The sequence below is a fragment of the Anomalospiza imberbis genome, chromosome 3, assembly GCF_031753505.1.
Source record: "Anomalospiza imberbis isolate Cuckoo-Finch-1a 21T00152 chromosome 3, ASM3175350v1, whole genome shotgun sequence".
NCBI classification, from domain to species: Eukaryota; Metazoa; Chordata; class Aves; order Passeriformes; family Viduidae; genus Anomalospiza; species Anomalospiza imberbis.
In genome coordinates, this window is record NC_089683.1 from 99,254,685 (window position 1) to 99,270,281 (window position 15,597).

The window sequence follows — 15,597 nt, forward strand, 5'->3', positions numbered from 1 at the left end:
CCTTCCCCTTATTCCCACAGACCCCTGCAGGGGCGCGTCTGGACCTCTGCCGTGGATGCAGAATTCAAGAATCCTGCGAGGTCTGTGTTTCATTACCCTCGTCTTGCATCCCCAACAGGCACTCGGTACAACGAGCAGCCTCTGGCAGAGGGCAGAGGCGCTGATCAGAGCTTCTGACTTTCCCCAGACTGCTTCAGGTGCGGGCCAGTCCTGACCTGGGTGCATCAGGCACAGCATCGCCTGCTGGATGAGGAGGGGGACTGTCCCCTCTGCTCTGCACTGGGGCGGCCTCACCTCGAGTGCTGGGGGCAGTTTTGGCCACTGCAATGTAAAACAGATATTAAAATTATTAAGATTGTTTCCAAAGGAGGGCTACGAAGATCGTGAAGGGTCCGGAGGGGAAGCCGTGTGAGCAGCAGCTGAGGTCACTCGGTCTGTTCAGCCTGGGCAAGAGGAGACTGAGGAGAGACCCCATTGCAGTATGCAGCATCCTCACGATTAAAGCAGTGGGGCAGACGCTGATTTTTTGTCTGTGGTGACCAGTGACAGGACCCCAGAGAACGGCTCTAAAGCTGTATCAGGGGAGGTTTAGGTTAGATATTAGGAAAAGTTTCTTCACTCAGAGGGTGGCTGGGCGCTGGAACAGGCTCCCCAGGGAAGCGGTCACAGCACCAAGCCCGACAGAGTTCAGCGGGTGTTTGGACAATACTATTGGGCATTCTCTGTTATTACTGGGGTCCTGTGCAGGGACAGAAGTTGGGCTTTGATGATTCCATGTGTCCCTTCCAACTCAGGCTATTCTTTGATTTCCTAGATTAATTCAGCACTAACACCAATACAAGTCCATTCTTTTAAGCCAGGTGCACGTGTTAAGCCCGCAAAATCTCCTCAGGCTGCCACTGGCGAGGGCAGCGGTTCTGCCCCGAGTGCCCTTTCCCTGCGATTCCACACTGTGCGGCCGTGAGGCTCGCGTGGGGCGCGGAACAGCAAAAGCCCCGCCCGCCTTTGTGGCCACATTCCCCCTCTGTCCCACCTTCCGCAGGCTCTGGCTGCAGACTGCTGGAGCCGGGGAGGACGGGGCCGGCGTCACCGGGTGTCGCTGCCGCCGGCACGGCTCGGAACGAGCGCCCGAGCGCAGGCTCCCCAGCGCCGTCTGGGGCCGCTCTGCGCCGCCGCTCTGCGGCATCGGCGGGGTGGGGCGGCCACCGCGCTCCGCCCCGGCCCGCCCCCGCCGCCTGTGCCGGCGGCGCGATGGCGGTGGCGGTGCTGCGGCCGCTGGACGCGCCGCCGGCCGAGCTGTCGCCGGCCACGGCGCTGCTGCTGGCGCCGGCGGGGCTGTGCGCGGCGCTGCGCGGGCGGGGCGGCGCGCTGGTGCTGGCGGTGCGGCCGGCGGGGCGCGGCGGGGCGCAGCCGGTGCTGCTGAGCGCCGTGGCGCTGGAGGCGGGCGGGCGGCGCGGCGCGGAGCTGTGGCTGCGCGGGGCGCTGCTGCGGCGGCTGGGGCTGGCGGCCGGCCGGAGGGTGGCCGTGTGGCCCGTGCGGCGCCCGCCGGCGCTCGCCTGGGTGCTGCTGGGGGCGGCGGGGCGGGCGGGGAGGCTGGCGGGCGGCGCGGTGCTGGCGCGGCGGGGCGAGGCGCTGCCGGGGCCGGGCCCCGGGCCGGGCCCGCTGGTGCTGGAGGCGCGCCCCGCGCTCCAGGGGTTGCTGGGCACCGGGACGCGCACCGCCCTCGCGCCCCCGCCGCCCGCCCCGCCGGGCACCGCCCGCGGCCACCCCCCGTCCGCCGCCGCCGCGCCGCCCCTCGTCTCCCGCTTCGCCGCCGCCGGCGCCGGCCCGCGGCTGCGGGCGGTGCCCGGCGGGCCGGGCGGCGGCGGCGGCGCGGAGGTGTGGGTGAGCCGGCGCGGGCTGCTGGCGCTGGGGCTGTTCCAGGGCGAGTGGGTGCGGGTGGGCGCGGAGGGGGCGGCCCGCGAGCACCTGGCGGCGCTGCTGGCGCGGCCGCCGCCCTGGGAGTACCCGCGGGCCGCCCGGCGCGGCCTGGCCGACGGCGCCGCGCTGCTGGCCCCGGCCCTGGCCTTCAACTTGGGCTGCGACCCCGCCACCGCCGCACACCTCCGCCTGCAGGTGAGCCGAGGCCGGGCATTCCGGGGAGCGGGCCAGCGGCAGCCGCGGCTCACGGTGCGCCCCGTCCCCTCCACAGAGGTACGAAAGGACCGGCGCCGCGGATGGGAAGGGCAGCCGGTCCGTGCTGTCTGTGCCCCCGTTCGCCAAGGAGCTGCACCTGGAGATCGTCTGCTCGCCGGCCTACAGCACCCGGGGAAGCTACGACTGCGTGCTCTACAGGCACTTCGAAACACCGCGGTGAGCTGTGCGGGGCGGACACTCGGGGCAGACTCGTGGGATACACAGTGTGCGTGTGTGTGCCACGCGCTGGAATGTGCACATCGACACCCCTAGCGCAAGTGCTGTGTAGTTTTAGAATATCCCCTTGCGTTGTCCTAACACGAGTATGCTGTTTGGATGCAACACTTCTTGTCCTGTCCTTCAGAAGTCATCTTCGAGTCTCCTGCCTCATGATTCACCGTCCAGTGCTGAGGGCTTGCAAGTGCTGCCCGCAAACCTCCCCTGTGGGCTGTGTTTATAATCGCAGTTTTCAGCTGAGTAGTCTGGAAACTGGATGTGTTGCCACCTTCTCTTCTGATGCCTGTGCCTGAATATCTTTCATATGGCTGCTAAGGCTATCTGTTGGAATTATCTCCAGCTATCCCATAGATAAAGGTGGAGATTTTGTCTGAATGAGACACTCTAATGACATTCATCTTCCATACCATTCCCAGAAGGGCTCCCCTTAGTAGTCTGGATACGCCTGGTTCCATGCAGTGTGTACTAAATCTTTCAGTGGCTATTGATAGTTTTATTTACAGACAAGGAATGAGTCAGTATGAATAGTTACATTCTTTTCTGTAAAAACACTTGTGATGCAGGGCAGGGAGGGCACACAACCAGAAGGATTTACTTTCTTTCACTGGTGAAACTCTCTGTTTTTTGTAGGCTGGTCCAGGAGGGAGACATCCTGTGCGTTCCAACATTTGGAAATGCTGAGTTTATAGAACTAAATGCAGACAAGTTCCTAAGGTAGGTCAACAAACTGTGGCTCTATTACTTGGTACCAGAAGAGCAGAGATACTTTTCCACGGTTGACTCTCTTGAAATCAGACAGTTCATTCCATTCTGATATGTCCCTGGATTTTAGTGTTTTATCTGTCTGTTAATATACTGGGAATAGAGAAATGGTTTTGTTGGATTATGGAGTGCTGAAGCTAAGAGGGAGGCCTCAGTTAGCTCATTCGAATAGTCAGGAGGGGAAGAAAGGAAAAAAAAGAGCTAGAGCAACTGATGGGAATAAAGAGTGAAGAGGAAGGAGTGGCCTGAGGGCAGTCAGAGCCACATAAAGAAAGCAAAGTGGGAACTGGGCTTCTCAACTTGTGACAAACAACAAAATATGAATGTAAGCTCTAGGAGTTCATGTTAGAAAAACTTTCTGTTTGGCCACCAGTTCTGTCTTTTTTGGTTTTGCTCATGTGGCTTTGGAACAGTTGTGCTAAATGGGAGAACGCCCCCCGTGTATCAGGATGCTCCCAGTGGCATTCCCAACATTCACATTGGCTGATCCTTGTGCATACTGCAAGAGGACAAGAGTGTCTCTGCTTACCCGTGCTTATCAGCTGTCTTCTTGTTGACATTTGTATTGTTCTTTCCTTCAAGATCTTGGCTAAGCAGTTTACAGTGCTTGTTTTTTCCCCCTTAGGTGGCCAGAGCTTTATTTCAAGGTGAAGAAGATCGTAGGCATGGTGGAAGGCGAGCAGTCCGAGGGTTACCTGGTGGACACCCAGAACACGTCTCTCTATCTGGTGAGATGTTGGTAGAGAGCAGAGAGAGGAGATCTGAGGCTGAGCTTGCACTGTGGATGACAAATGTACCTGTGGAGGCTTGTGCCTCCTGCCACTGGAAAATGACATTTCAGCACAGATTTTGTCACTTGGCACTGGTCTTTACTTGGGTGGTGTTTTTGCTTTCTCACAGGTGGGTTCAACAAATAGCACTGTCCCATCTGCCCCAGCCTATAACAGCAATGAGTTCTGGAGCAGTTTGTCTCCTGCGGGACTTTCTGACGTCGTGAAGCAGCTCTGCAATGCTCTTCGGCCTCACCTGAACCGTCGGTGAGCGAGAATTCCTTGGAGTGAGCTCTGGCAGAGGTGGGACCGTGGCCACAGGGAGAACTCCCTGTCTGTTACAGGGCCAGTGCACTGAGTGGCGTGGGCAGCGTTCTCCTCTCAGGGCCGAGCGGCAGCGGGAAGCTGATGGCTGTCAGAGCTGTGTGCAGCTGCCTCAACCTCCACCTCTTCAAGGTAATTGCTCCTGTGGCCGGTGGATTGGTGGATTTACAACAGACAGAGAAATGTTTTTTAAGTCGGCCCTGCCAACAGCCCTGCTGCTGCCATGACACGAGTCTATCCAGGAGCTGCTTCCATGTGCAGATGCAGACAAGTGAGGCGCAAATGATGCTGAGATCTTCTTTAGCTGAGAGGGAGAAGAAAAGCAGCCCTTGGTTTCATGTACCAGACCAGGCTCAAAATCTTTCGGCATGTAAAACAGCTGCTGTAACTGTAACTGTGTTCACATTCACCACCACCCCCAAGCCAAGAGCAGTGAAGTGGCAGGTGAAAGTTCACTTGAGCTGGTTTTATGTGGAATATGATATAGTTTCAGCTGATTGTCAGTGTTAAGAATTTAGTTTTATGTCAATGGCCCCATGGAAACTTGTGCTCTGCTCTCCATATATGTAAAAAATCAGATCACATTTTATGAAAGAAACTCAAGAGTGGGTGCTGTTGCTGTGCAAATCCATGTCTCGACACAGATTGAATATCATGCACAGTTCTGGTCTCCCCATCACAAAAGCAGAAAATTGACCTGGAAAAATTTGGAGAAGGACACTGGGTAAGATCAGGGGTCTAGACCAGTTTCTGTGTGGGGAGAAGCTGAATAAATTCTTCAGCTTGAAAATTAAAGAATTTAGGAAAAATTTTTACAAGATCTTTTTGAAAGAGATTTTTCACAAGAGCTTGAGAGGTCAGCAGAGCATGGAAGGTGTTTACTTTTCTCTGTGCCAGCACGAGGCCTGTAACTGTCAGATGAAGCCAGTGGGAGCAAACAAGCTAAAGGAGATGTTTCTCTGTGTAGGTCAGAGTATTTGGATGAGAAATCTACTGTTACAAAACCCCATCTGACTGGGAAAAGCCCTTTTGATGGGAATGGTATGTGCCTGGATGGCCAAAATGAGGTCTAGCACCTGTCTCTGTCCAACACAAAAGGTTCTGGGAACCAGCAGAGTCTTAAGTGACTTGTTAAAATTGCTATTTTCCTCCAGCATACCTCTTTTGTTCACTCTGACAGTCCAGGATTATCCCACAAATGCTTTCATTTCTTTTTATCTGTAGAGATACATTTGCAAAAGTGAGAGGAAGTCACATTGTGACTTTTCTAGGAGACTTTCTGAAATTCTGAAAGGACATGGAAGAAGAAGAAAAATGGAAAGAATAGGGCTGGAAGATTCCTTTTTTTGTGGAAGGAAATTGTGGGCTTGCTCCTTCTTTTGGTGGATATTTTTAGAGTAAACTCTTTTCTTGTTCTTTTCTCTCCAAGTAAAGCTGTAGCACTGGGTCAGTGGAGCAGGTAGATAGTGCCTTGGCCTGCTGCTGTGCAGCTTATCTGGACGTGATCCTTTGTGGTGCTGAGCTCTGACTTTTCTGAAGATGTGCCACAGCTCTTGGGATCCAATGCAGGATTGCTGGGATTTCACAGGACCTTCAGATCCATGTTTAGGATGTGCTTGGGAGCACTCTGTCAACTGTCATGTCCTGTCAGGTGGCCTCAGGTTCTAGTGGGGTGTGTGTGCAAGGCTACAGCTCTGGTTTCAGGGTTGTGTGCTGCTTTTAAAGACTAACACACTATTAAAGACAGAAATAATTTCTGTCCGTCTTAGTCTCCTACCCCAGCTTTTACACTCTCCCCTCCCTTTCTCACTGACTGCAGTGCTTACACTGCCATTCCACCTGCTCTTCCCTTTCTCTGACTTGTGTTTGCCATCCCACCAGGACACAGTAATTCTTCCCCACTCTCATGTCCACCACTTGATGATAATTTTTTGTCCTTTCTCTGCCTTTCAGTTCTTGCATATAGATATTGCTGCCATTAGGCCTGTCACAACCCTAACTCCTGGGCTTTTTCTGTAGTACATGGAGCACAGGAGTTCCTCTGCTCTGTGTCCCTCTCCTTACCCTTTAGGGAGTTGTTCTGCCTGCTTCAGGCTGCCTTTTGTGAAGATGAAACTCAGGGAATCCCAGAGATAGTTTGGGTCTCCCTGGACGACCTCGCAGCACCAGGAGGCAGCACTGCCTGTTCCCAGGCTGCTGTTCAAGGCTCACCAGTCACCTCTTCCCTTGGATGACTTCATCAAGTGTTTGCTTTGTAAACAGTGTCTGGGCCTCTTGCCATCTATAACTTCCCCCCAAACACCCGTCACCTTTACCTTCCTCCTGCACACTGGTTGAGCAGTTTCCTGGGCCTCCTTCTCTACTTACTGCACTGTTCTGCAAGATATTTTGTTCTCCCTGTCTTCCACAGCTCTCACCTCCCTTCCACCTTAGGTTGCTGAGCTGTGATATCCACTGTATCAATTTCTCTGGTCCCTTTGCCTCACTTTTTTCAGATAAGACCCTCCTGTCTACCTCACCTCTTGCAGAGAAGCAAGAAACAGCCATTTATCCATGCTAAGGCATCCAGAATGTGCCTATTTTGAATATGACCTGAATGTGTCTCTGGGAAATACAGAGTTTGATCTCTTCTGAGCCATAAATTGCCCGTGGAAAGCTTTGTGGAATGTTGTCCTAGGCCCCCCAGCCCTGGATGTTGCAATTGCCTTGTGTGGTGTGTCTGGCAGGTCGATTGCGTCAGTTTGTGCAGTGACACCAGTGCAGCCACAGAGGAGAAAGTACAGGTGGCCTTCAAGCAGGCCCAGCAGTACCAGCCCTGTGTGCTCCTGCTGAAAGACATCGAGGTGCTTGGCAGAGACCGAGACGGGCTCGGAGAGGATGCCAGGGTTATTGCTACTCTGAGGCAGCTGCTCCTGGACAGAGACCCAGCACTGAGGTATGGACCCTGCACGTTTGCTGTGGGCATCCCAGGTAATTGTTTGCTTCTGCCAAGGGAGAGTGAGTTGGCATATGTGATGACAATGTAAGAGGGTATTTCCACAGAGATGAGACCATGCACTGTCTCCTTTCTCCCCACAGCCACCCTGTCCTGGTGATTGGCACAACCTGCAAGCCCCAGAATGTTCCCACAGATGTGCAGACTGCTTTCCTTCATGAGGTGAAGATCGAAGCCCCTTCAGAGGAGCAGAGGAGGTTGATGCTGAGCATGCTGACTGCCAGCCTGCCTCTGGGCAAAGAAGTGAGCCTGTCCAAGCTGGCTCGCAGGACTGCCGTGAGTAAAACCACAGCAGCGTGTGGGGATGCGCAGACTGGGAGTGCTGGGCCAATCTCCCCTAGCTGGCCTTGGAGAAGGGGGGTAATTCCCACAGCCCAGACAACTTCAGTGGTTAATCCTGGTGCTCAGACATCAGCTTTTTAATGCAGATTTCTAGTGCCTACAGACTCCACACCTTTTGCAGAGGTGTTGGCTGATATTCAGCTCTGCTAAGAAAAAAAAAAATGAAGCTAGAGCCTTTAAGCAAGGAACAGCTCTGCAAGGAATTTTTCCCCATACTTTTAATGGCCTAGGTGTAGCTGTGGCGAGGGACTGAATTGATGCTCTTTGTTTCCACATTCACAGGGATTTGTGCTGGGAGATTTCTGTGCCTTGCTGTCACACAGCAGCCGGGCTGCTTGCACCCGCATCCAGGCCTTGAGGTAGCACAGGCAGCAGGGCAGGGAGTGGGGAGGGCAGGGGCTGCAGCCACCAGTGGGACAGAGCCCGACTCCTTTTCCTTTCTCTCCTCACCAGTTTTCCAGGCGGACTGAGCGAAGAAGTGGAGAGGGATTTTTGCACTGCAGGGTTCCCGGTGCTTGAGGAGGATTTTAGTGCTGCACTGGACCAGCTGCATGACGCCCACTCACAGGCAGTGGGGGCCCCAAAGGTGAGGTGTTGGGGCACAAGGAGGGAGTAGGTTCTGCAGAGCTCTTGGCTCAAGATGCCCATCACAGATCTTGCAGGACTGTGTTTTGACATGTTGCTTCTTGCTCTGTCCTTCCATGTATTCCCTCAGCTTTCAGTGGGAAACAGTCCTCTGGACTTTCCCCCATCAATTTTCACCCTCTTGGCTTGGAATTTGCCAGGGAACCTCTTGCAGTGCTAATTGCAGACGAGTTAATTGGCTGGTGCTGGAGGGGTGCCAGCTGTGCAGCTCAGCCTCTTGGAGGGCAAAGGCTGCCTCCCTGAGATCTCCCCAGCCACCTGGTCTGAGGGAACAGAGAGGCTGTGGCACAGGCTGCTGAGGGAGTTTCTCCACACGTGTGATAAGTCTGAGACTTCATCTCTGGCCTTGGATGCTGCTTGAGCTGGTATGGACTTTTCTCACAGACAGTTTGAACAACTTGGGGTTTCTTCAGGGAAAATGACATGGAGAGTCTGAGAAAACCAGCAGTCATCTTCTCAGAAGGGGCGTGATCTGCCTCTGGCAGTTCGGCACCCAGGGAAGCAGCATTTGGGGTAACTGGTTTGCCTAGCTAATGTGGTGTTAGGACCAAACAAAGTGATCAGAACCTCTTCTCCATGCCCACGAGTGCCAACAACTGAGTTCAGCACAGGACAGGAAGCCTTGGCCTTGGAGCAGTTCCTCTGGCACCTTCCCCAGCTGCTCACTTAATTCATGCAGTGAGCTCTGTTTTATGGTGTTCGCCAAGTTTGCTGTAAGCACAGAGCATGCTCAGCAGTGAGCTGTGTGAATGGGAGTTAATTTTGTTTGTATTTTACATTCCTTTATTGATTTCTTAGTAATTGGTTGAGGTCAGGAAGCCCATTAGCAGACTTGGATACTCTCAACATACCTTGCTTTCAGTTCCCTGCTTGCACTTTCTGGTTAGTCACACATTTGTCTGCACTTAGGGCCTGAGCCTTCTGGAGAGAACTGATTCCAAACCTCCCCTTGTTAGCAGTGTCTGCACCATGTCTTAGACTTACAAAGTGCTCCCCTGAAAACAACCTTGCTGCAGTTTTCCAGCTCCTGTGCTCATGTCTGTAGAACTCTTTCTAGCGAGGCAGGATGAACAAAAGTGCAGGGGGGGGGCAGCTTTTCCATTCATTGTCACTGCAGAAGAAGGGCCTGTGACCTTTTGCTTTAAAAGTTGGGGTTTTTTCAGAAAATCCCTATTTTATTTGACCTAATTTTCCTGGTGGACAGCTAAAGAAATAAAATAACATCATTTCCAGTAGTGAAGGAAGGAGATGCAAATTGGCTGAGGGGGGAAGAATTTTGCCCTAAGCTATTTTTGAACTCCCCACTTGTGCAGGCACCAACAGCCGGCAGGTGTTGGGGGAAGTGTGGGGCTTTCCCAGGAGAGCTGCTCTGACTCTCAGGAGGATGTCATGCATGCTGTGGCATTCCAGCTATTCCTAAAGTGGTGAGCAGAGCAGCAGTGTGCTCTGGGATAGTTTTGCTCAGCACAAAATAACCCAAGAGGCTTTGGCTCATCCGTCTCAGGTTTGATTGCTTCTCTCTGTTCTCTGTGACCCCTCACATTTCTGCAGCTGACCCCATCCCTATCTATTTCTCATGAGCATACATGGACTTTGTTCGTGCATCCCCCCCTTTCAAGAGCAGTGAGTGTTCCATACACTGTCCTGCAGGATGTCTCTCCCTCACATCCTCCTTGCCATCACAGAGGTCCTGGCAGCCCAGGTTCTGTCCCTCTGCAAGGTGTAAAGCCCTTGCACAGTCTCACCCCTGTGGGAGACAAGGTGTCCTGAACACAAGTCACTCTTAGTTGCAAGATCCAGATTTCTTTTTTAAATTTTTTATTCTTATTTTTACCTTTCCTCATGCATCCCAAAGGCTGTCTGCAGCAAGGCTCTCTCCCCTCAAAGCTGCAGGCAACCCTGGCAACCCTGGCAGATTCTTTCCCTGGGGTATTTTTGCTGACAGATGATACAAGGGGCAGTGGAGGATTGGAGATGAAGTGCACTCTGCGAGGGCAGTGTGCCTGGGGACGTGTTTGTACAGTTTGGTTTCTCCCTTGCAAAGCTCAGAAGAGGGGAAATGTGGATACTGGAGCTGCCCAGGCACACTCAGGGCTCAGGAATAAGTGCTGACAAGGATTCTCCCTCTCTTGGCAGATCCCCTCGGTGTCCTGGCAGGATGTTGGTGGGCTGCAGGAGGTGAAGAAGGAGATCCTGGACACTATCCAGTTGCCCTTGGAGCACCCAGAGCTGCTGTCACTGGGTCTGTGCCGCTCTGGTCTGCTGCTGTATGGGCCTCCAGGGACAGGGAAGACCTTGCTGGCAAAAGCTGTGGCAACCACGTGCACCATGACATTCCTTAGGTGAGATATGTGAAGGGGGTTCACACAATGGATCTGACTTCCTCCTGGGAGGGGATGGGTGTCCTCTAATGGGCTTCCTCTTCTCCCTGCCCCACAGCGTGAAAGGGCCGGAGCTCATCAACATGTACGTTGGGCAAAGCGAGGAGAACGTGCGCAATGGTGAGGATGTGCATCCTGCTCCTGCACGTGGGGAGATGGGGCTTTTCTGTAGTGCTGCAGGGAAGGAGGCAGTGCTTAAACCCCCTTCCCAGCTCCCACCCACAGCTCTCAGCAAGGGCTTGAACCCAGCTGTCTCCTACAGTCCGTTCCCTGCTCCCCGCAGCTTCCCCTCCTGCTCTCTCTGCTCCTGTTGCTCCTGTCCCTGGTGTTCCTGACAGGACAGCAGCTCCTCAGAGACACAGCTGAGCCTCAGGGCCCATCCTGCTGCCTGTCCCCAGTCTATTGAGCCACTCAGGCAGGAGCAGTTTGTGATGGTGATACAGTGGACATCTGGTTTCCATCCACAGCTCTTCCCTGCTGGGAATGTAGCAGATCCTATTGCTGTTGACTGCTCTTCCATGTCTTTTTCACCTTTTGTGCTGTCTCCTCACAGTGTTTGCCAGAGCTAGGGCAGCTGCTCCTTGCATTATCTTCTTTGATGAACTGGATTCCCTGGCCCCCAGTCGTGGGCGAAGTGGAGATTCAGGGGGTGTCATGGACAGGTGAGTGAACATCAGGTGTCCTTGGGAGAGCAGGATTCCTGCCTCAGCTGCAGGCAGTGCATGAGATTACCCTGAAAGGCAGAGTCCATTCCACCCCTCTCTCTCTCTGTTTTTTCCCCTCTCTGCTCTCTTCAGCTCTCAGCATGGCCTGTCTCTTCTCTCTGAGCATTAGTACTGCTGTTTGCATTGCCTCAGGTTCCCGATTGCCCAAGCTAGTTGTGCAAACATTTGGTTAAAACAGTCTCCTCCATCTGCTTCTGTGGCTGCCAAGTGCTCCCTTTGGTCTCTCCAAGGTCATCCTTCACACCCCTGCTGTTCTGTTGTCCTATTAGCTGCTGTTTCCCTGTGGTGGGAAACCTTTCAGCTGTTTCTGGTAGAAGCAAAGAGTGTAGAGCTTAGAGATACCCAGAAACAGGGTTATTTTCCCTAGGCCTCCTCTGCTTTTCTGCTAAGCTGGCAGTCCTCATCCAGTCTTCTGTTCTGAAGGACTGTCTGGGATTTAGACTACTTTGCAGTGAGCCCACGTGCTTAGTGGCTGTGCTAATGGAGAAGTCTGGATGGCTGTGTAAGGGTTCTTCAGGGAAGAGAAATAGGAGCTGAAGTCCAAGAAATGGACCTGCCACTGGCCTCATTTCTTTTTTCATTGGTGACTGAGGGAATCACTGGGTGACTTGCTAAGGCCTAGTTCTAAGTACCCTGTCTTGCTCCCTGCAGAGTTGTCTCACAGCTCCTTGCAGAGCTTGATGGCCTTCATTCCACCAGAGAGGTGTTTGTCATTGGAGCCACGAACAGGCCTGACCTCTTGGATCCAGCTCTGCTACGGCCAGGCAGGTATGTCACATCCTGCCCTGCCTCACTCCAAGGGGGTTCCCCTGAGCTCCTCAGGCTGTGCTGAGCAGGACTGTGTCCCCACCACGTTCCCTCTACAGAGATTGTTTGTGAAGGCCCCTGGCTCACAGGAAGCCAAGAGGAGGCTGGTGCCTGTGGCTGTAGAAGCAGTGTTAGATACCACGGCTTGTTGCCCCCACCACTCTGGTTACTGCTCCAGCAGCACAGCGGGGCAATGAGGGACCTGCTGACCTGCTGTTGCACCAAACAATGGCAGGAATTGGTGCCCCAGGGCCCTTTCTGCACAGCTGCCCCCCACAGTCCTCAAGCCTGTGACTTGCTTGTCCTGGGGCAGCACTTTGTATCTGCTGTTGTTGGACCCTGTGTGGTTCCTGTCTGTCCATTTCCCCAGCCTGCCGCTGGTCCTCCGAGCAGCCCTGCCCTCCAGCACATGGACTGCTTCAGGCTCTGTATCATCCATAAACTGGACGGCAAAAGGAGCTGTCCCAGGGCCACCCTTCAGCTCCTGGTGCACAGGGCTGAGCACTTGTGGCAGGTTTGCTTTGGCCTGTTCCCAGCTGCCTTCTCTCTGCTGACAGGTTTGACAAGCTGGTCTACGTGGGCATCAGCGAGGACCGGGAGTCACAGCTGCAGGTGCTGAGCGCCGTCACCAGGAAGTGAGTGACCCTGTGCATCGTCCTCCCACCACCTTCCAGGAGGTCACAGCCCTCCTGGGTCTGATGCCTAGTGTGCTCCATCTTGCCTTTTTTTTTTAGCTACAGCCAGTGGGTAGAGCAGGAGGACAAAGCAATTTCCAGAAGCTGAGCTGGGATTGGTTTTTCTACAAGATGGGTGAAGTTGGTAGAGTTTTCCAGCCACTGTGCTCTTCTTAAGGAGCTCAGCCAGATCCTGATGGTGTAGTTGAGACTGCAGTGCAGCTGCAGGACAGGAAGCTCCCATTTGATTCCTGCAAGAGTTCCCCTGCTGTTTGCCAATCCAAGTGTGAAGGCAGCTCCATTCAGTTCATTGCCTATCTTCCTGTGGTGCTCAGGGGTGTTCACATGGTGATCTGTGTCTTCCCAATCACTGGTTGTGTAGGATTGCTGAGCAGCAGGGTTTGGCTGCTTTTCCAGCTGCTCTGAGCTCCTGAGAGCATCTCTGGAGGGAGAAAAGCAAGCTCTGCAATTCAAGTGCCACCCACCACAGCTGGGTGAGTGGCTGTGACTGCCTCTGCAGGGACTCTGTCCTGCATAGCTGTGATCACCTCTGCCTAACTTCACCATAAGTTAGTAGGAGAGGTGAGAGTGTGGGCTGGCTGCAAGCAGCTTGTCACACCCTGTGTCTTGGCCACCATGCCCTCCCGCAGCTGCTGGTCATGCTGAAGGAGGCTCACTGTCTGCAGCGTGGCTCTGATGGGGTGGTTTGGTGTTACAGTGGTTTGTACTCTGTCATTAAACATGTTCTCTTCCAGCCCTGACTGTAGGTTGTTCCCAGGCATGTGCAGCACTTAATTTATTTAGGTGAGAAGTCAAGCACCAGTGGCATAAACAGATGGTGATCTAGAGAGTTCATCCTGCATCCTTTGTGCTTCCTAGCCTGAAACCAGAGAGGCCCAGAGAAGTTGTGGATGCTCCATCCCTGGACATGTTCAAACCCAGGCTGAATGGGGCTTGGAGCATCCTTGTCTAGTGGAAGGTGTCCCTGCCTATGGCAGGGGAGTTGGAACTGGATGATCTTTAAGATCCCTTACAACTCGGGCCATGCTGTGCTCTGGTGCTGTGATTCAAAGTTTCCTCTGATCCTACTTAGCAGGAGAGAGGACCTTGCTGCAGGGATAAAAAAAAAACAGTAAAGCAAACTTTTTTTTTTTTTTCTGAGTATGCAGAGCACATTCTGGAAGTGGCTAAACATGGATACTCTGCTTGTTCCTGCCCACTTGCACTGGTCTGTTTTTTCTTGGCCTTTACACCTCCATTTTTCTCTCTTGGCAGGTTTAAATTGGATCCTTCTGTGAATCTCACCACCATCCTAGAAAAATGCCCAGCTCAGCTGACGGGAGCAGACATCTACGCCCTGTGTTCAGATGCCATGATGTGTGCTGTCAAACGCAAGGTGGAGTGGATTGAGGAAGGTAGGAGCCCTGCCCTTAGCTGTCCCAGTTGTTGGAGCAGCCCGGCACAGGGTAAAGAGGAGAGTTGTTGGGTGTGAGAAGATCCTCAGCAGCTTTGGGACCACAGTGCTGGGCTCTGGGTTATTGCCAGGCAGGCAGTTTCTGCAGATGTGGTCATCTCTACCTCCAGTGCTTGGTCCCAGGGGGAAGGAGAGAGACACAAGATTGCCTTGCAGTCTTTGATGGCTGGAGAGTGGGCTTTTGGATCTTGCCAGCTGCCCCTGTTCTCAGCCCTTTCATGTTGTTTCTCTCATGCAGGACTGGATACTGAGAAGTCTGCTCTGATCCTGACCATGGAAGACTTTCTGCAGGCTGCTGCCAGGTTGCAGCCATCAGTCTCTGAGCAGGAGCTGCTCAGGTACAGACTCATCCAGCAGAAGTTTGCGGCCTCCTAATGCTCAACAGAGCTGGGACTGGAGAACAGGCACAAACAGGCACCTGCCTGCTCTTCTCTGGTGCCTCCCAGGCCCCCTTCTTTTGAGCTTGGGTGGAAATAGTGTCTGTGTGGTTTCCCAAGCCAAGGCCTGGTGGAAGTGCTGCTCTGCTCATCCAGGAAGGTGGTGGGTTCTGTAAGAGTCCCTCACATGTCAGCGGTGCACTGTGGCTGCTGGGAACATAGCAGGGTGACTTCCTTGCTGGGACAAAGCTGTGGGCAGTGTAGTGGTGTCTCCATGGGTGACAGGCCATTCATTGGTGGTGGAGCAAGGCTCAAACTACACCTGGTTTGGCAGCAAGTGTAGGGCTGGAGGCAGCTGCTTGTTGGGCTGTCAGCCCCTAGTTAGAGGTGCTGGCCAGAGGGGCAGCGGGACCCAGGGCACTGCTGCTTCACCTGGCCTGGACTTGACATAGTCTCTGAATAAATACAAGTTTTTTAGCACTAGGTGCTCACTGCCTGACCTCAAGTTATTGCTTCTGATGGTGTCTGTAGGCTCAGGAAGATCCCTGCAAATTTTTGGGTGGGCTGGGTGGTGCAGAGAGATCATTGTCCTGTATGTAGAGAGGGGAGCACACCTGTGACCTAGACTGGGGCCACTCTCATCCTGCCAGAATGGCTGGAGCCCGTGGTGGATGAGGAAGTCCTGAGGGAGAGGCACTTGCTTGGCTGTGAGCTGAGCTCCCTCTGCAGAAGGAGCCCAGTTCTTGCTGGAGACACTGGGTGACAGGACATGAGGCAATGGGAGCAAGTGGCAGCAAAGAAATTCCCATTGGACAAGAGGAAAATCTTGTCACGGGGAGAAGGGGAGCTTCAGCCTTGGAAATACTCAAACCTTGTCTAGAACAGCCTGAAGCTGCCCAGTCTGCACTA

At 53.7% G+C, this 15,597-nt stretch overlaps 1 protein-coding gene across 1 annotated transcript; it reads left to right on the plus strand.

Moving 5' to 3' along the window:
- Window positions 1-1,222: 1,222 nt before the first annotated feature.
- PEX6 (peroxisomal biogenesis factor 6) lies at window positions 1,223-15,171 on the plus strand. The gene is made up of 17 exons (XM_068186014.1): window positions 1,223-2,115; window positions 2,192-2,352; window positions 3,043-3,126; window positions 3,800-3,902; window positions 4,075-4,211; window positions 4,289-4,400; window positions 6,995-7,203; window positions 7,347-7,539; window positions 7,888-7,964; window positions 8,059-8,191; window positions 10,387-10,592; window positions 10,690-10,751; window positions 11,185-11,293; window positions 12,008-12,124; window positions 12,721-12,798; window positions 14,113-14,252; window positions 14,550-15,171. The coding sequence occupies exons 1-17, from the start codon at window positions 1,252-1,254 to the stop codon at window positions 14,684-14,686; spliced, it is 2,922 nt and encodes a 973-aa protein (XP_068042115.1). The 5' UTR covers window positions 1,223-1,251; the 3' UTR covers window positions 14,687-15,171.
- Window positions 15,172-15,597: the final 426 nt, after the last annotated feature.